At 37.1% G+C, this 20,614-nt stretch overlaps 1 protein-coding gene across 1 annotated transcript; it reads left to right on the top strand.

The window, feature by feature from the left end:
• The first annotated feature begins 2,597 nt into the window (after window positions 1-2,597).
• On the top strand, window positions 2,598-18,828 carry LOC144974463 (transketolase-like protein 2). The gene is made up of 11 exons (XM_078917348.1): window positions 2,598-2,849; window positions 4,614-4,845; window positions 6,443-6,540; window positions 10,719-10,910; window positions 12,640-12,767; window positions 13,078-13,271; window positions 13,745-13,858; window positions 14,757-14,964; window positions 15,836-16,050; window positions 16,491-16,707; window positions 18,032-18,828. The coding sequence occupies exons 1-11, from the start codon at window positions 2,743-2,745 to the stop codon at window positions 18,202-18,204; spliced, it is 1,878 nt and encodes a 625-aa protein (XP_078773474.1). The 5' UTR covers window positions 2,598-2,742; the 3' UTR covers window positions 18,205-18,828.
• The last annotated feature ends 1,786 nt before the right edge of the window (window positions 18,829-20,614 follow it).

Below are 20,614 nucleotides of genomic sequence, written 5' to 3'. Positions count from 1 at the left end.
TATTACTCTCGGAAATAGCACAATAGAATCTTCAAATAAAGCAAACAACCTTGGCGTCATCATTGATAAAGATCTTTCCACGACAAGTCACGCGAATAACACCATACAATCTAGAATAGAAATGAAAAAAAAAAACCCCAACAAAATTCGTCATTTGATACCGAAGCATATAGCAGAGCTTTTACTTAATTCCCTTGTTTTATCTCAATTGGACTATTGTAACTCCCTTTGGGAGAATTTAGCTAAAGACAAAGTGAGTAAACTTCAAGTTGCTCAAAATAACGCAGCCATACTCATTGTGCGCAATGGCCAAAAATACTAGTGCGGGGCGGTCCTTGGCAAGCTTAAGGACCACGGTCCTACGGTCCTTGGGAAATGAAGACCGCAAGGACCGGTCCTAGGACCGGTCCTTTTCGACATTGAACATTCCTGAGAGACTGTTGGAAATTCGAACCGGTTTGACCTTTGAGAGCGTGGGATCGTTCATTCTTGAACCGTTAAAGACCGCTACACGATGAAAACCGTGGCCTACAGGAGTAAAACACACGGAGTAGTCACACTCATTTCAAATTGTAACCTAATTAGAGAAGAGGGGTGATGCCTTCTTTATTTGCTCACCGTACTTCATTGTTACTTCGATAATTTAATAAAATTTGAAATTTATCCCCATTAACGGAGATAATGGCATCGCCCAAGGCGTTGATCGAGTTGTTCGTGGCGTTGATACACACACGCAACTCCTACCCCCCCCCCTCCCCCCCCACACACACACATTAGAGGGCAGCGAGCATTGAAGAGTAAGAGAGAGACGTGAAGTTATAATAAGAGGGGGTGGATGAGGTGATAAGAGGGGTCGAAGGTGACTTTTCGCCAGATCTAACAAACTCAGCTACCCATTCATTGCTGAGTAGACAGGGATTCAGAAAAAAATCGACTGCACCGGGATCGATCTCTGGCCCTTTGCGTATAAAGAGAGTGCTCTATCAACTGAGCTATCGGGGTCCCCAAATATTCTATTGGACTTTTTTAAAATTCAGACGTTATAACTGGGTTTTTTGGAAGGAAGAAACTAATGAAACTCATATTATTTGATTAGTAAAAACACCAAACGAAATTTTAATATTATTGTATTATTTTAAATGACAACACTGCGATAGAAAGGAGTGGTGACAAGAGATGGACAAAAGAAAACAAAAAATCGGATCTGCTACTTGCTAGGTTCGACACACACACACACACACACATACACAAACACACACATCTTTTGTAGTCACATACATTTCAAACAATAACCCATTAGAGAAGAGGGGTCATGCCTTCACCATAGATCATTGTCATTGCGATCATTATGGTGTAGTAAATTTTGAAATTTACCCCGTATAATGGAATCGTCCAAGGCGTGCGCCTCCTGTTCCCCCCATCTCACACACGAAAGGGCGGTTTGCGGAGTGGAGGTTGGTGGTCGTCTGTGTCGTTTAGTGTATGGCAAAGGGGGGTGGGTGCAATTAATTAAGTGGGATGGGTGGTGATTGGTGGAAGATAGGCAACCGAAGCAACGAATCGCTGGGGAAGTAGTAGGCTATGGCGCGAGACCGTAGGACCGTGGTCCTTGCAAGGACCGCCCCGCACTAGTTGAAAGGTGATAAGAAGTGAGGACCGGCGCCGGTCTTCCCCTCTGGGACCGGTCTTCGGTTCACAGCTAAAAGACCGTCGGACCGCGGTCCAGACCGGTCTTCAGCGCGGCACTACTGTGCAGTGACGATACAAATGATATTAGGTGCACATGTTTTGTTTGATCTAGTTGAAGGTTTTCATCGTCAAAAAAACTTTCAATACACAGTTGATCATAAATCTCTTCCTTTTCATCAAGTTTGAAAAACAATAGCAAAATCCCCAAAACCCTCAGACTCAACACCCCACCACAATTTTTTGTTTATACTGGTCTGTACTTGAACTTTGCAAGGTCAAGGTAAAGGACGTTACGTTTCCTGACCTCACGACCTAACTTGAACTGTTGCGCTTTGCCTTCGGTTTTCACCCCTTTTCACCTCTTGCGAGCAGGGTTGCCAGTTTGGCATTTTAAATGCCAGATTCCAAAAATCTGGCATTTTTGAAAACCGTTTGGCATTAGAAAAATCATTTGGCATTTGGCATTTTCATTTGGCATTTTCTTTTCTTGTATATTATACTTCAAATGACACCTTTACTCTGCACTTGAACCAGATTCAACAAAAAACATCATAAGAAACACGAAACAGTAAGTTTTCTTAATTGTCAATAATTATTTAACTGTTTACGTATTTACCTTTCATGTTAATGTATTTCTTTTTCATTCTTAAGATCCAACCGTGGTGTAGTGGTTTAGCACTCCACTTAGTAGTCAGTAGGTAAAAAATTACCCCAACAGGAAATTTAGTATAATTCAAAAAAAAAAAAAGAAAAAAAAGAAAAAGAAAAGAAAACACGCAAGCCACCAGGATATGATAGTAAATTGTCTATCAAAAGTGAGTAGTTTTCTTAGTGGGGGTGGGAAGTCAACAGACTTTGGCATTTTTTTGAGTGGTTTTGGCATTTTTTGAGTCTTCCCCTGGCATTTTGTTGAAAAATAATCTGGCAACCCTGCTTGCGAGTTGGGGACTGAGGGAGGACAAGAACTGAAACCGAGGCACAGGATTCCCAAGCGAAGATCGTGATATTTTGATTTATTATTGTCTTTTGCATTAGATTCGTTAAAAAATAGTCATGAGTAACTACCATAGACCAGACAGTAAGCAAATTCAGACCTTGAAAGATATTGCAAACAAGCTGCGAATTCATAGCATTGAATCGACGAATGCCAGTAACTCTGGGTAAGTTATGAATTGAACTTCTTTCGAGGTCAGATCTTTTGGAAAGTTTTTGCACACGCAAAAGAGCCGTTCACGCCAATTTTCAAACACATATTGCACAAGTGGATTTTGAGTTAACTGATATAGATGGTGGTCTTTGTAGAACTAGATAATTGCCTTCAAGTAAATAAACAAGGCCTAAAACGATTTCAAGGTGTGCAAGTGCTAGGTAGGGCCCCGTCTCTCACGTGGACTATGGACGCCGGCCGGAAAGCACGTTATTGTTATGACAGTAAAAGTAAATGTCCCTTATTTTCAATACGCTGATTTCCTTTTAAGTTGTTTGACTTTTGAACATTTCTACTCTTTATATTGATATTGGGATTGACAATTTACTGAAGTCACACAATGATTGAGTTGACACTGTATCTCTGACTGGCCTTTAAATTTTACATGTTAGAGTTAGGTTGCGAAATGTTAGAGTTAAGTTGCGAAAGTTGCCCTCATAGATAATAAAACCCTAAAATTAAACTTAAAACACCGGTATAGGAAGGGCCACAAAAATAGAAAATCATAATTATAAGAAAAAAACTCAGTTCCATTGGAACGCTCTTGAAAGCAGTCCTAGATCTAGGTTGTTGTTTTTTTTTTTTTTTTCTATAAGGGTTAGTTATGTCTTAGTAAAAGTATTAGGGTATTTGTTTTTCCTACTCCAGGAAAAATTTGGGTTATTTCCCTTAGCACGAGGAGCTTTCGGAAGGCTTCCCAAGCTGTTCATATCAATAAAAAGTGAGGTTTCATAAAACATAGTAATGGAACAAGATCTAATATTTTTATATTTGAAGGGAACAATCATTCAAAAGATTCTAATATCTTCGTAATTATTTTCTAAAAACAACATAAAACAGTATTGGCTATGATAATGTTAAGCCTTTCATAGAAATCAAATATCACCAGTAAGCATTAGCAAAACATTATGCTTAGCATTTTGGTCTCCTCGATGGAATATCAAAAGCCATTCTGGCATATATCGAGTGAAAAGATCTTATCTCGTGACGTCCCGCTCTGGTTGCGGCCACAAAATAAAATCTGGCATCCTGATCCGGTGTGGGAGTACTTCTCAGTGTTTGAATACTTTTGATCGGGTGACAGACCCGGTTTTGTTGGCGACTTCAATGGGACTCAAATTAAGGACATACAGCCAAGTGTTTCACCTCTAGACAACAAAGGCACATTATATTGTTGGAGGGATATTAAAGGATTATTTAGTAAATGGTAAATAATGAATTTATATAGCACCCAAACATCAACGTTAATCGTGCTCAGAGGCGCTTTACATAATAAAAATAAAAATGTTTAAAACAACAAAATTAAAAATCACGGCACTACATGATACATAATAAGCATGCATACAAAAAACAAAATCAAAACATCTATTTTATGAAAAATAAGCCTCCCGGAACAACTCAGTCTTCAGACATTTCCTGAAAGATGATAAATTTTCACAGGACTTTGTCAGAGGACTAAGTGCATTCCATAGGCGTGGAGCTATGAATGAAAAGCTTTTTCACCGAAAGTGGATTTTGAGGTGGTAACTTTTAGAAGTTGGGACTGAGATATTTCTCGGAATGGAAAGCATGGTTCCTATGTCGAAGCTGTGCTACAAGAATTTTCAGCAAGTTGACTGGACCTTAAAAACCGTTGTTTAAAATATTATAAATGTTGCCAAATTTTAATACAATCTATAAGATGTTTTATTAAAAAAAAGAAATATTCTATTTACAGGCATCCAACATCATGTTGCTCAGCAGCAGAAGTGATGTCTGTCTTGTTCTTCAACACAATGCGTTACTCAGTGTCAGAACCCAGAGGTCCAAATAACGACAGATTTGTCTTGTCCAAGGGTCATGCTGCCCCTATTCTGTATGCAGCATGGGCTGAGGCTGGACTTTTTCCCACATCAAAGTTACTTGATCTACGCAAACTGTCATCTGATCTTGAAGGACATCCTACTCCAGTAAGAATTGTGTATTGTCCACGGGTCTCAAATTTCTGCTATTTCAAGTCCTCTGCTATTATCTTCAGCTTTGGGTCCATGCCCTCTGTAGTATCAATACATATATTTAAAAAATCATTGTAAACAGTCTGATTACAAGGAAGTTATCCATGTTTATTAGTTCTTTAACAATGTTTTCCTTTTTATAGAATGATTTATATGTTAATACTATAATTTACTAGTATTGTCATAAATGAGGCCATATTGCTCCACTTCATTTATAATGAAATGTGCGTTCTGGGGAAACCACGAAATGTTCCTGCTTTAAAATAAAATCTGACTTGAGACCTTTTAGAATGTTCAATTTTCCTTTTCTTTTTCTTTTCTTTTGTGATAGCTGAGCTGACAGGACTTGCCCGTGGATAACATTTTCTGTGTTATTCCAGTAAATGAAATTACAGACATGTGATGTTCTAGTATATTATGCATCCCGGGGCTATGTATTTCGCTATCATCCTTTATGGCCAATTAATACACTGTGTGCCTAATTAATCCCTTCAAAGTGCATGCAGGTGGTGTTGGATATTATTTTAATATTTGGTTGTAAGGGTGGGGTTCCCCTGCCTTCTGGAGGCAAGAAATCAAACTATTTGAAGTGATGATTTTTCTAAGAATGAGTTGAATCGTGGTCGCAATTGAATTTTGAACTGAAAATAAAAAGTCCCATTTTTTTGTAACTGTTTAACATTAAGAATGTCATCTTGTTAACCAATTTCATATTTGATCATCAGAACTGAAAAAAAAGCATGCAGATAGAGGGTTGCAGGTCCTGTTCTTATGGACAGTGATCAAATTTAGTCCTTCACTAGCCTAGTAAAAGATTTTCTTGTCTTAAGCCTGAGCAAATCAAGTGACTAAAGAAAGTCGGATCTTATGAGCGTTTTCGTGTATAACAGGAAAAGAGTGTCTGAGACCATGACAAGACTGCAAGATATCATTAACTCTCTCGAGTTCACCATGATTGAAAATGGACCAAATTTGTGAACTCTGAAGATTTAGGTTGAACCCATATATTATGTGTTTGCCTGCTATATATATGGTTAGTTTTAAAATCATTAAAATGTTTTGACAACGTTAATTAGAAATTGTTGTGTAATGTAATATTAGACCATTTTCATTTTAAAATAATTTATTTTTTAAGATTATAAGATTAATATGAATCAGTGCTGATGGTTTTAATCTGGATCAGCGGAAACCCATGATTTTGAGGTCAGAGGAAGAATTTTATCCTTTCAAAAAATTACATGTCGTCCAATCAAATGTACTGGTTGTGAGAGACTTGATCATATGTGGTGGTACAAATAGGTGCAGTTCCCACTCTTCAAAAGTTAGCTATATAGTATCAATGATACTTTATCATCTCAATTGCTTTGAAAGTGGGGATTCGTGCTGTAAATGTGTGCCTTACAATTAGTCAAAATTTTCCTTCTTTTTCATTTTTATTTTCACCATCAACTCTGATAAATACTGACTTTGTGTGCTGAACAGAACAAGGCTTTGCATAGAATGCATTTTTTAATTTGTGGTTTTGTTTTAACAATTTTATAATTAATTTCAGCGATTGAATTTTGTAGATGTTGCCACTGGGTCCCTGGGCCAAGGTCTCAGCTGTGCCGCAGGTATGGCGTACACTGGGAAATATTTTGATAAAGCAAGGTGAGTGTAAATGAATTATAAAGAATAATCTACAACATTTTCAAAGAAGACAAACAATTCAATACTGTATCTTGTTTCGTATATATTTGAAGTCTTGAGATAACGTAATTTACCTGTAAATTCTCAGTCAATTAACTGAAATCAGTCAATTCGTCAAATTCAAATATAAGGGAAGAAAGAATTCATGAATCGTAGTCAAATGAATGTAAAGTTAATTAGGAATATTCCACAGCGCCACGCATAGCTCATTGGCTGTTTATATTAACGATGGATATATTGCCAAGGTTAAGCGATGCTTTTTAGAATTGCTGTCTGAACACATCCCAGTGTATTTTCACACAGTCTTTGTGAAATTATTTTTTCACTTTCCAAACCTGTCGTAGCCAATTTTAACTGAGCCGCCGAGCGATAAATTTCACTGTTGCGTCAAGGCCAAAATTGACCACATTTACTTGAAGGACAGGAAAAAGTATGAAAAAGATAAATTCGAACACCGGAAGTTCGTTATGTAGACACCTTCAAATCAAGTTAAATGATTGCTACAAGCACATCTCGATTGCCTCATGTTGTAAACAAACTGGTTAACCATTTCTAAGTTTCTTCACTGATTGAGTACCTAATTATAAGGAACAATGGTAATTAGCCTAATTGATTCCCGCACAAATTAGTTTCTGCCATTGCTTTGCTCAAGTGAGCTTGCTGTTTACCTTTCATTTTGATTCTTTGGATTTTACCGCTACGACGAATTACGAAGAAGAGTTTCAGTTTCAGTCAATTTTTATAGAGCTCATTCACAGGTCTACGTAAAGGATGTTTATAACAACCAATTAATCATTAGGTTTTTGACCTATTAACTCACTGACTGCCACAGGTTTCGAAAATGGAATTCCCTTGACTGCCAGAGGTTCCGGCATGTTACTCCAAAAATCATAATGACCACACTTTTTAAGATAATAAAACACTTTAAAAAGCAAACAAACCTGTTTTAGTTGTTCTTTCAAATGATGCCATTGAATTTCATGTAGCTTTATTCTGGATTTTACAATGTTTTTTTGAAAATAGGGTGTTTATTGCCAAAAACGAGAATTTTTTTAAAGGGTATAACTATAACTCTTCCTCGGACTGTCTTACTGTCTAAATATCTATAATATAATTGTTTTCTTTACAGAAACCAAGCAACAACATAATAACAATAATATAAGAAACAAAAAAAATATGATTTGGTGAATGTTTCCCTAAAAAATTACAAATAATTTTGCTTGGTGTGAAAATCCTTGAAACACGAATTGTCAACGCACAACGGGACCTTACAATCAGGGCACCAATACTTTGTTTCTTGTCGTTTTCTCGATGTACGATCTCTGTTCTGATCTGCCTTAGCCCTGTCTGTACATACTTTGCATGACCTTCTAGGTATCTTTTTGCTGGTTGCTGGCAGCGGTTCAGGGAAATGTCGTTCGACAAGACGATTCATGGAGCTTACGACGGGTGAAGCCGAAGTGGTGGCAATGTCAGAAGTACTGACACGTAGTTTGATTGCCTGTTTACGTTTGTACTCAATTGTAAGTTGGTCTGCCAAGTTCAAAATGAAGTCGTGTAGTTTCCACCTTGCTTTTCCTTTTATCTGCAGTACCTTATTGAACAGAATGTGAGCTTGAACAACGGATAGTACGTAGAGGTGAACGAACAACTTCTTCCACCATTTGGCAGTTCTTCTGCGCGCAAAGGAACATATGAATGGAGTTGATCACTTCTATCTGTTGCACACATGTTCTTAGTGTAATCAATAATCACATTAGGTTTTGTTCTAGTTCCATGGCGGGTCGTGGTTTCACTCTGTTGGGTGGGGTCATGAATCGTCGACAACATATACACATCTCTTTTGTCTTTCCATTTCAAAGCAACAAGCTAATTTTTTTTGTCTGTAACAGACCTCTCCAACTGCAAGCTTTCTATCTGCTAGATCCTTTGGAAAGCCCTTTCTATTGGATCTACACGTCCCTATCATCATTGTTTTCCGTGCGACAAGTTCATCAGCAAGCGGGGGAGCGCAGTAATAGTTGTCCACGTACAGGTGATAGCCTTTGTCCAAAAGTGGCTGAAGGAGGCGCAGACAAACATCATGTGGTTTATTCGAAACATTTTCTTCACCAGCATAAATCTCAAAGGTGTAGACATAAGCACTTTTACTATCGGCCAACATGTACAGTTTGATCCCCCGCGACACTGGCTTGTCCTTGATATAAATTTTGAACCGCAGCTTCCCCTCCATCCGCACACAGCTTCATCAATTGCAATGTTTTTGTCTGGAACACATAAAGCTGTAAATGTTCTTTGTAAATGCTCATAAAATGGTCTAATTTTAAAAAGTGGATCATGCCCTGGCTCTGTCGGAAGCACATAGTTGGCGTTGTCATTTACATGAATCATCTTCGATAAAGCTTGAAAACGGTTACGCGACATAATATTTTTGGCGAACGGTGAATGAAGAATCTCTCTGGTAGACCAATATTCATCTATAACATGTTTATGAACAACTGACATATGTTGAAATAGAAGAAGAAAACCTTCAATGTCATCTACAGAAGCTGTCTTCCACTTCGCGAGACAACTATTCGGTGCAAGATTGGTTTTGGCAGCAATGCTCTGCTGAGCAAATCGGTTGGTTTGGGCTTTGAAATGTTTGATCAAATCCTTTGTTATGATTTTGTTATAAATGTCTATTGGAGTAATATCATCATCAATGGGAAATGTAAGTCCAGGATTGCCATTGAATTCAGGAATATCAGGTAAACCAGCAAACCCTTCGAGCCAGCCGGCTGCATCTCGGACAAGTTCCCGTATTTCCTCATTATCAGAGTCAGCAGTGGGGTTATCACCACCATCATCAGGTGAATTAGATAAAGGATTGATTGATGTAGAGCCATGAGAGGCATTTGGTCTCCTTCTCTTTCTAGAATTAGAAGTTGATGGACCTGGAATGTCCAAGTCTGAATCAGAATAGCTTGTACTACTAGTACTAGAACTGCTACTTACGGCCCTTCGTTGTCTCTTTTTACCACTACTAGAATGCTCAGGAACAAAGTCACTGTCATTATCATTACTAAAACACATGTCTGGCTCATCAAAATCTTCGCTACTAGAAATATAAGGATTTGGGGCTTGAAAAGCATCAAATACGTTTCTTCTTGTTCTTTCTGCCATGGTTGAAAATCACGGAAAAGAAGTCAGTTTATCGAGTACTATTCGTGCTAGTAAAAAATGTCAACAGTACAAAGTACCCGATCATGTTTGGTATGAAAACAAAGCGAAAGTCGCAAACTACGACATCGGCAAACTGCCATGGCCGATACTGTTCGGTGAATACAGATAATAAATAGCAAAGTATGAAACCGAGGGGGTTCGGTCTTGGCAGTCAGGCTTAGAATGAAAAAAAAACCGAGACGTGTCGGTCATGGCAGTCAGTGAGTTAAAACAGGATATCAGACATTCCTTCAAGACTGGCCAAATATAGCTGGTTATTTATAAACAGAATGATTGAAGTTGACAATGTTGGGTTATCTGTTTTTTTTTTTTTTTGCTTGTTTTTAAACTGCCTGTTGGGTAATTAATTCTCACTATATTCTCTCGATCAAGACTATAAAATTTATAGTTTATATGTTTAAGGTTATATAGTTGTTTGTGTTGGTATGATTGATCAGGCATGTAGAACAGGAGAGTATTTTACATAACTGTATACCGTGTGTAGTTCATTTAGTTATCAGACCTGCAAATAGGAACATGTTGGCTCAGGGGCTTTGTTAAATAGAATGGTCATGCTGTCAATCTTGACGACTTTTGTATTGCCTTGGTAATCAACTTCTATTTTCACCCTTGGCTTTCTACTAAATAATTTTTGTAGATCTACCATTGATTCTGATTTAGTAGTATAATCACAATGGAAATGTTTGGAATTTTAAAAATGATACAAGAGCTTATGCTTTAAACAACAGTAATCTGCCTTCGAATACAAATACTCAGGACTTTGAGTGACATTCAAATTCAGAATCTGAAATATATCAATATACTTTTTGTTTTGTTTAGATTTGTATTGTAACCATAAATATATTGTAATTTTTAAAAAGTTTGGTAAAACACAAAGCTTTTTTAATGTTATTTGTGTAAAACAAAAATTTCAGCTACCGTGTATACTGTCTGATCGGAGATGGAGAGAGTGCAGAGGGATCCATCTGGGAGGCTCTTGCTTTTGCTAGCCACTACAAACTTGACAATCTTGTGGCCATCTTTGACATCAACCGCCTTGGCCAGAGTCAAGCCACCAGTCTGGGCCATGAGATGGAAGTCTATCAGGCCAGACTGGAAGCTTTTGGGTGAGTCGAATTGCTTTTTTACCCCTGTGGATGCATATAGCTACAACTGTATGTCTCCAATATATCTGGTTCCGTGAAATCTTTGTTCTAAGTCTTTTTTATCGTTTTGGCCAGAAATCTTCTACTTCAAATATAGTTCGATTGTTTGGAGTTTTCTGGCTAATTTATTTTTTAAAAATATGAACTTTGTCAATGAGCACAACAGAGTTGGGTAAATAAGAATCCCAAATGCTTTGCCTATTTGCCTCCAGTTATCTTCTTTAAACCTTATTGTCTTCAGAGTACGACTCGAGATCCTGTCTTCATCCTTCAACATATTGAGCTAGCTGACATACACCCCCCCCGCCCCCCCTCCTCACACTTGTATGTTTTATGATTAACGCTGATTTTAATGATAATAGAGTAAAACCTTCTTGTACTCTCATGTCTTTCAAAGGTTTTAGTTTATGTGTTGGTATGGATTAGAATTTTACTGATAATTTTATGTTATCTGCTCATCATTAAAGTGATGGCATTTGAGGTTTGCTGTATAGCTGGATAGATGTGGCAAAATTAATGCAATAATAGAGCAGCTTTCCAAAATAATAGTTTTAGTTTTGTTGTTACGTTTGTGAATTATATCCTTGCTTTATCTTGTGACCTGTTCTTTTCTTTAAGGTTAAACCTTATTTTAACATCAATATGGGCTGCTTGCATGTCACTGAATGGAGAGAAGACTGAAAGTTTTAGAAAATCACTTTCTAAATTATAGTCTTGAGTAGTTCTAAATATACAAGGCTAATGTATTCATGAATGATTACGGAAGGGAGTGTCAATTCTTAGGGTTCATTTTCTTATATTTATAAACTGGTTTAAAAGTTTAAAATTACCAAATGTGTAGGGCAATACTAAAGTGTTTGTTCAAGTAATTTATGCAGGAACATTTTTGCATTTATTTTCTTTTCTTTTTTCTTATTTTAAAATGAACTTAACTCTGATTACATTGAAGTAATTTTACAATTTGCATTTTTCAATATTAGCCTCCCCCAATCGGCCTTCTTTGCCCCATAGAGATCTTGAATATGCCCTGCAATGGTGAGGTAACTGATTCTGATACATTAGATGTGGTGAAATGCTTTGCAATAATCCAGCAATGTATCCATATGGTAGCAATCATTTACAACTGGGAACCAACCAGAGGGTGCTCACCTATTGAATTGAGATGCAAATTCAATTCCCGTCTTTGCCACGTTTTTATTTCTTTCATCCCAGTACTATTTTTATGCACTTTTCTCTCTCCTTACCGACCATTTTCTGGATTTTATTCAAAGTGTCTTCCCCATCCAACATAAAAATCGACTCAAAAGGAATAAGTATAAGGTTTACATACTTTTATTCAGCAAAACAATCTATACAACACGGCATCAAGTTCTCATAACTGTGACAACAATTTTTTTCCCAAATTTTGTAGTGTGCAAAAATGGTCTGAATGAGAGAAAAGTTAGTCGTATCCTAACGAATGTGGGGATTTTCCTATAGTTAGTAAGGAGAGAGTTATGTCTGTTCCATCCACCTCATTTACAGAGCCCTCAAATGGCCTCGAGGTTTTAAAGGACTTCTCAAGATTAAGATAATTTAAAGGAAAAGCTATGTTTATCTAGTGTTGCATATATTTTACTTTTGTCGTAATCTTATTTTCTCTATACATCGATTTGATTAAACCATTAACATTTTTTTTTGTTTCATTCAGATGGCACACAACTGTTGTGGAGGGTCATGATGTTGAAGCTCTGTGCAGAGCTTTCTATGAAGCCTCTCAGGTCAAGGAGAAACCTACTTGTATCTTGGCAAAAACATTCAAAGGTTATGGAATCCCAGGTATGTGAAATTTCTTTTTACCGTCAAAGATTATCGACAATATGGATATTTAAAGTACAGCATTTTCATTTTTCATTTGACTGAATGGAAATTCTTGCTTCCCACAGTGGACCAGTCAGCTTTTGCTGACTGCTTTATTTCCCTCTCCCCCTTTAAATATTTTGTCCTTTTTGTTGTAACTTTATGTCCTTTTCCAAGAGCCTGAGCATTCCGTTAATGAACAGTATAAAAAGAAAAAAAACAAGGTGGGGGGGGGGGGGGGTGTTTGAAAATTTAAAAACGTTAAAACATTCTCTATTATATAATTCAGGAATCTCTGATCAGGACAACTGGCATGGGAAGCCCATCGGTGCTAAATCAGAGGAGGCACTTAAAGCCATCAAAGAGAACATCAAAAACTCAGGGCCTCACAGTGTCATCCCACAGCAACCCAGCAATGATGTTGGGCCAATCAACCTGTCTGCTAAATTGTCTCAAGCTCCTGCCTACAAACTTGGGGAAAACGTAAGCTTGTTTTTTTTTTTTTAAATTATTATTTGTGTGAGTTTTACAGCATATCTGTAACGGTGGTTGTCTCCACAGAACAACTGGTAGATTTATGAAGAATGATTTTTTTTTATTGCCCCAACAAATCAAAAATTCCATCATGAATAAATTTGTTTGCTCAACAAATTTTTTCTGTTATATTTCTGTGACAGTTGACTATTTGAAAAAATAATAATAGAAGGAAAATGTTGCTTGCTGGTAATTGCAATGTAAATGTTTAAATCAGCATCTGAAAATCTAATAATTAAGAGTAAAAAATGTTATGGGTCTTTCTTGAAAGCATAACTAATACTGACATATTATAATTCTTGACTTATCCACTTTTCTGTGTTGGGAGAAATGTCACTGATACATATTCGTTTTAGTCATTAAAAAATACAAGTTTTACGTCATTGGCTTGATGTCAATGAATTGTTTGTGCATTCATGTAGGTGGCTACTCGCCTCGCATATGGTACAGCCCTTGTCAAACTTGGAAAGGACAACTCTCACGTTGTAGCCATGGATGGAGATACCAAGAACTCCACTTTTTCATTGAAATACAAAGTAAGTCGGTGTAATCTGTAATCATAACAAATTATTTTGAGAAGTTAATTTTTGTTAAACTGTTTTAAGAAATAATATCTGTGGTTTTTTTTTTTATCTTATTTTCTAGTAATTAATAATTTTATAAGGAATTTTAGATGGCTTCCTAGCTATGAAAGATTTTAGTAGAGGTTATGATGACTCAGAGCCTGTAAATATATCTTACTATATCCCAATCAGAATTAAAACTAATAGCAATGAGATGAAAAAAATGTGTTGAAAAATAAATAGTATTTTTTGTTGGTAATAAATTCATTAGAAAGTTTTAGATAATTGCCTTGCTATTTAAGATTTTGGTTGAGATCATGAGGAATCAACTAGCAACTGTAGGTGTATCTAATTTACTTACTTTACCATAATCAGAATTAGGAGGATTCTTTACCTTGGGTCTGTTGACTTTCCAATTTTAATGAAGAGTAGGTTGAGTGAATAGATTTATACAACGAGACTTTCAACGAGCGTTTTTTTGGTTGCAAAACTGAAGATCGTAATTAGGTGAACAATTATCATTACACCAAACATAGCTGCCAACCGTTCCGTTAAAAGCGGATTTGTTCCGTCGTCCCCTCATCCCAGGCCAAATGGGCGTTCCTTATTTTATGTTTGAAAAGCTGACAGCTGTGCACCAAAGGTTAGAGTTCAATATAAAAAATGGTGTTCAATGTGCAGTTTGTATTTTTCTATTGCTCTATTGAGAATATTGTTGAGAGTGATAAGATGATTACATGAACAGTTTATTTTAAAGTCAAAGACGAAATGAATGTCATTGTATGTTTTAACCAATTTGATTGTTAAAAAAACAATTGTTTAGCTATGATGTCACTACAGCTCTGACATATTTTTTTGAAAATGTCCACAGGATGCATTCCCAGATCGTTTCATCGAGTGTTTTATTGCTGAACAAAATCTTGTTGGCGTTGGAATTGGTTGTGCCACTAGAGATCGTACTATAGTCTTTGTCAGCACCTTTGCTGCTTTCTTTACCAGAGCTTTTGACCAGATTCGCATGGGAGCCATTTCTCAAACTAACGTCAACTTTGTAGGATCTCACGCGGGCGTTTCCATTGGTAAGGCCGCATGAAAGCTGCAATGCATGCTCTTGCTTTATAATTTATTCATGAACGGCTCATTTGAACAGAACAAATATTGTGATAACCTCTTTTTTAAAAGATATAAATAACTGGGTGGGGTTCCTGACCTCCCATAGTGAGCAGGGAGGAACTTACTGTGTCTTCCCATAGTGGGCAGGGAGGTACTTACTCCGTCTTGTATCCCTCTATATTTGTTTTCCAACATGGTTTCATGTCTTTGTCTTGGAATGAGATGACTTGGTTTTGGCCAGATACCCTAGCTGGGAGGGAAAAAGTCAAATGTATAGTTACAGTTTTGGGAGAGATATTTTTCTGATATGACCTTAATGTGTTGCAAGCGTTGTAAAACCCTTAAAAACAATAAACACAAACAACAAATGTGTTGCAAACACCGTAAAGCCCTTTAAAACAAAAGCAAATATGAATAAGATACTTGATTATAAAGATAAACTTCTAATCAAATCATTATATGATATCAAAGACTATTCGATTAAGATACTGGAGCAGTACAAGTGTGCATTATTTCTACTGCTGCTGTTGCTCTTATTATGTCGACGACCACTACTTCTTATGTTAGCACCACCACTACTGCTGTTGCTGCCACCCACTGCCATTACTACTACTACTACTACTACTACTACTACTACTACTACTACTACTACTACTACTATTACTACTACTACTACTACTACTACTACTACTACTACTACTACTACTACTACTACTACTACTATTCTTATTATCAACATCACCATCACTGATTGTTGTTGTTGCCATTCTCATTCTGATCATTTCTGAATTAAACAATTTTTTTTTAATGAGAAATATTTTCAACATTTTATTTAAGGTGAGGATGGTCCGTCCCAGATGGCGCTTGAAGACCTGGCCATGTTCCGTACCATTCCTGGTTCCACCGTCTTCTACCCCTCTGATGCTGTGTCCACGGAGAGAGCTGTGGAACTCGCTGCAAACACAAAGGGTGTGTGTTTCATCCGTACCAGCCGACCTAATGTTCCTGTTATCTATGAAAATGAGGAACCGTTTGAGATTGGGAAAGCTAAGGTTTGTGGATTTAAACAATAATTATTGATTTATTCAGGCGTTTAAAAGTACTGCAAGGCCAACCTTTTTTTGAACCCTGGAAATGTCCAATATGTCCAACCCATTGCTCAGCTTAATCCTGGAACCATACATTAGAAATAATATATTAGCCTTTGCTTGAAAACATCTTTACTTTCATCATGGACATACATGCCCATCAGCTACCTTAGTGCTGTATTCATCATTTAGGCACAAGGAAAATAAAAGCTGTCATGAGTGCCTATGCACGAGAATTGAAGTGATCAAAAAATTGTATTCAATGTCCCACTGTTAACTTACTTTGTTTTTTTTAATATCCTTGAAAAACCCCAAAAAGAATAGAAAAAATAGTAGTTTTATTTTTTTTCAAATTTTCGATACTGTTTTGTAAGAATTAAGAAATATTTAATTTATCATCACAGATTGTAAAACAATCCAACAATGACAAAGTGACAGTCATTGGGTCATGTGTTACATTGTACGAGGCACTGAAAGCTGCTGACACCCTTAGTGGCAATGGTATCAACATTCGAGTTGTGGACCCATTCACCATCAAACCCATTGACGGTGCCACCATCATTGAATGTGCTCAAGCAACTGGTGGAAAGATCATCACTGTTGAAGATCATTATGCTGAGGGTGAGTGTTACTGTGTGTATATGCCTTGAACTCAATGATCGTTTTAAATTCCTTATGATTGTGCAGGCAGTTGTATTGTAATCACAACCATTCTTTATATATCCATACCCGTCACCGTTGCCAGTTCACTTGATGGGAGTCCAGGGAAGGGAGTCAACTTTTGATGTCTTTTACCCCTCTGTATCTGTTGCCTCCTTGTTGTAGAATGAGATTTCTGGGTTATACCTCTGCCCTGACTGATGACAGTCAAATGTATATTTGTCTTTTTGTGAATTATTTTTTTATTTGACTTGCTTTTGAAATATGGAACATTTTTGAGTGTCCTACTAGGCAGGAATCCTGTACTGGTGTTTATTTTTTAGTGATCTAAGACTAACACACAGGCTGGGCGGGGTTCCTACCTCCCATAGCGGGCAGGGAGGTACTTTCTGTGTCTTCTATCCCCTCTTATCTGTTTTCCAGTTGTTTTCTGTCTTTGTCTTGGAATGAGATTACTTGGTTTTGTCTGTCCTGACTTTGATCGGAGTCCTTGGCTGAGAGGGAAATAGTCGAATGTATAGTTATAGTTTTGGGATATGATATTTTTTTCCTTGTAAATCATCTCTCTGTTATGTACTGTTACTCTTTTCATTTTTACATATGATTTGTAAACATTTGAGTGTGTTCCTCTTAATGGGATCTGTGCTTGTGTCTGGATGAGACTTTTAGGTGATCTCAAACTAAGTACTTTGATAGTGTGCTCTTGGAATGGACATCTGTTTCCTATTTGAACCAATTCCCCTTTGTCTTACCTTTAATTGTAATTCTAGAACTTATTACTATCACGTTTTCTTCCTTTTTACAGGCGCTGATATGACCTTATGTGTTACGAGCGCCGTAAAACCCTTAAATAAATAAAAAATAGAAACTAACACACAGGATGCTCTTAAGATCCTCTTGTTTTCTGAACTAGTAACTAGTCCCCTTTGTATTACTTCGTCTTGTGCATTAAATGTGATGTCTTATCCTTTGGATGTCCAATCATATTCCATATTTTTGGCACTTACATGACTTGAAAGTTTTGCTAGTGCTGTGACATTCTTTACAACTATCAATCATAGTTAGGGGTAAATATGGGAGAAATCTTTTCACCCAAGAGACAAAGATGACATCTTATTTTATCTTATCTTACTAAAGGCTTAATATGAATTATCCTTTAGATGCCTTATACGATAGTTTATAATTACAGAATCTCATAAATTAGATTGTCTTTTTGACTGATTAATTATCTTGCTGAAATTTAGGGTAAAATGATTCTATCGTTATAATCCATATTTATTTCTAGGTGGTATCGGAGAAGCTGTGGCTGGAGCTGTCAGTGGACATCCCAACATTGTGGTCAAGCGTTTGTACGTCCCAGAGATTCCACGTAGTGGGAAAAGTGCGGAGCTTTTGGACAAATATGGTATCAGCGCCTCATGCATTGTCAAGGCTGTTGAATCAATGCTCTCATCATAGAATGACAGCGTGTAATGTTGAAACAAAATATTGTACTTTCAATCAAACCATTTATTTAAATGAAACACTCCACATCGTTATTTCGATCATAAATGAAATATCAAACATTTGAAATTGAACTGCTGTGTCGTTCCAGCTAAATAAACAGTGTTTTTTTTTTTTATATAAAAAAATTTATACTATTCTTATTTCGGTTTGAAATCTTAACTCCATTCCCATTTTACATGATTGAGACTTTTTTCAAAGTGATAACCATACCCTTCATATAAGTCATAAGATTTTCATTGCATTTAATATTCACACACAAAACCCACTTGGAGCTGGATGGGAAAAGATAATGAATCCGATAAGAAAGAATTTGGACACAGAATATGATTGAGGAATCGCGAAAAGTTCTGCTCAACATCATGCTGTTCTAAACCATTTGCTCAGACTCGTCACACCAAGCTTAATTCCATAAAAGTGTAGTCAGTCTAAAATGGGTTACCTGAGACTTTTGACTCATTGTTGTATTATTCTTCAGGCACATGACATGATGCTCGCTTGGCATTTTTTTTGTTTACATATACGTATAGAATATATAAGGCCATTTTGTTACCAGAATAAACATTTACTTCCTCTGAAGCATGACTTTTAAGAATATTTATTTTGTACTCTATGGTCATCATGAAAGCAGCAGCACAACAAACCTATTTATTTAATTTTGGTTGAAAAACTTCTGCATCTTGTTTCATGATTGACATGACTTCTAACTTGTCAAAAAGTATGAGACCTTAATCAATAAGCCTTTTTCAAGACTTTTTGACAAGTGGGGGGGGGCTGTCATTATAATCTACCAAAATGAAGTATACGTTTTCCAATTAAAATTAGGTAATGTTTTGCCAATGTATAGCAGCGAGCAGGAGCTTGGCAGGCAAACTGCTTTGGCTTCCTTCTTCTGTTGGGTTGGAGGAGTTCATAATTGGCAGTGGGTCTAAGCCTCAATCCCCAATCAAAACGGACTGATTTTCAACTGCCTTTTCAAACTTTAAAATATAAACTAGCAGTTGATGGTGGTTGGGGCTACAGGTTGGGTCTTCTATCCCCCTATTTTGCTGTCTCTTCGTCTGTGGCTTTCTGTCTTGTCCTAGAGTGAAGTGACGGTTTTGTCCTAGATAGAGACCTCTTTGTGTGGGAAACAGTAACAGTCATATGCGTGATGTGTTTTCTTTCAAAAATGAAACATATCCCTGCAGGTTATCTGAGGGATTGTGTATGTCTCTGTTATGGGTGGGGCAGGGTGGTACTTATTGTCTTCTATCCCCCTATATCTGTTTTCCAACTTGTTTTCTATCTTTGTCTTGGAATGAGAATACACTCGAGCAAGGAAATCACGGAAATCTCAAACTTGGTACAATTCCCCATTTTAATCCCTCTATTTCGTTAGTATTGGCAACAGGAAAATCTCGAACACTTTCCGGGACCAACACAGAAATCTCGAACAAACTGGACATTCTCTTGCGGTCCGTTGAATTTTTTTGGGCGAATTGTTTGCATTGAACGCAAACGAAAGATGCCATTGCTCTCCTCGTAGCACTTAGTGTCAGTTAATGTGTTATGTCTGTGGCATATATTATGTGTGTGTGCTGCTGAACTGAGAGGGAATTGTGAAGCAAGTTTGACCAGTGTCTTACGCACACCGCCCATCACTCCATCGTTACCTCACTTTATGGTACTTAATCTGAGGTGCCAGTACCATAGCAAAATGACCAGTGTCGTTGGGACGGGAGACTAGCACTAACAAGGCAGTGATTGCCTTAGGCAGTAACTGTTACGTATTAATATGATACAAACAATTAGGGGTGGGGTGAGAGCCATGCCCTCCATCTCTCTTTAGCCTGCTATGAGTGTGAGGGAGGAGCGTGAGAGTGTTAAGTGAGGAGTGATAGTGATATAGTAGTGATTTTTAGGTAATGACGCCTTGTGCTGAGTGTGTAATCCCAATGTGATATGCTGGCTTTGTCTTTTTTATCAAGCACACACAGTAGGAATTGTCATTCCATTTCTGAATTGAACAAGACAAGACTCACGCACTTAACGCAATACCAGTGAAAACTCTCTTCGTAATTTTGTAAAAGATGGCCCAGAAAAGGAAATTGAATAATATGACTTTTATCAAGACCACCCACATTTACCTCCCTAATATCCTCTGTAAAATACTCAACACGGAATCTCGATCAGATAGGGCCGGTCCCGAAATGTTCGAGATTTCCGTGCTCAAGTGTACTTGTTTTTTTTTGTCCTGGCCCAGGCCAGATGTCCTTGCTGAGAAGGAAACAGTCAAATGTATAGTTAAGTTTTTGGAGATGATAGTTTTTTCCTTCTAAATCCATAGCTGCCAACCAGTACGGTACTTAGTACGATTTGGCCA

The sequence above is a fragment of the Berghia stephanieae genome, chromosome 6 (assembly GCF_034508935.2).
Source record: "Berghia stephanieae isolate SIO BIC M18660-M18661 chromosome 6, UCSD_Bste_1.3, whole genome shotgun sequence".
In the NCBI taxonomy this organism is placed as follows: domain Eukaryota; kingdom Metazoa; phylum Mollusca; class Gastropoda; order Nudibranchia; family Aeolidiidae; genus Berghia; species Berghia stephanieae.
This window is presented reverse-complemented; position numbering and strand designations above follow the sequence as displayed.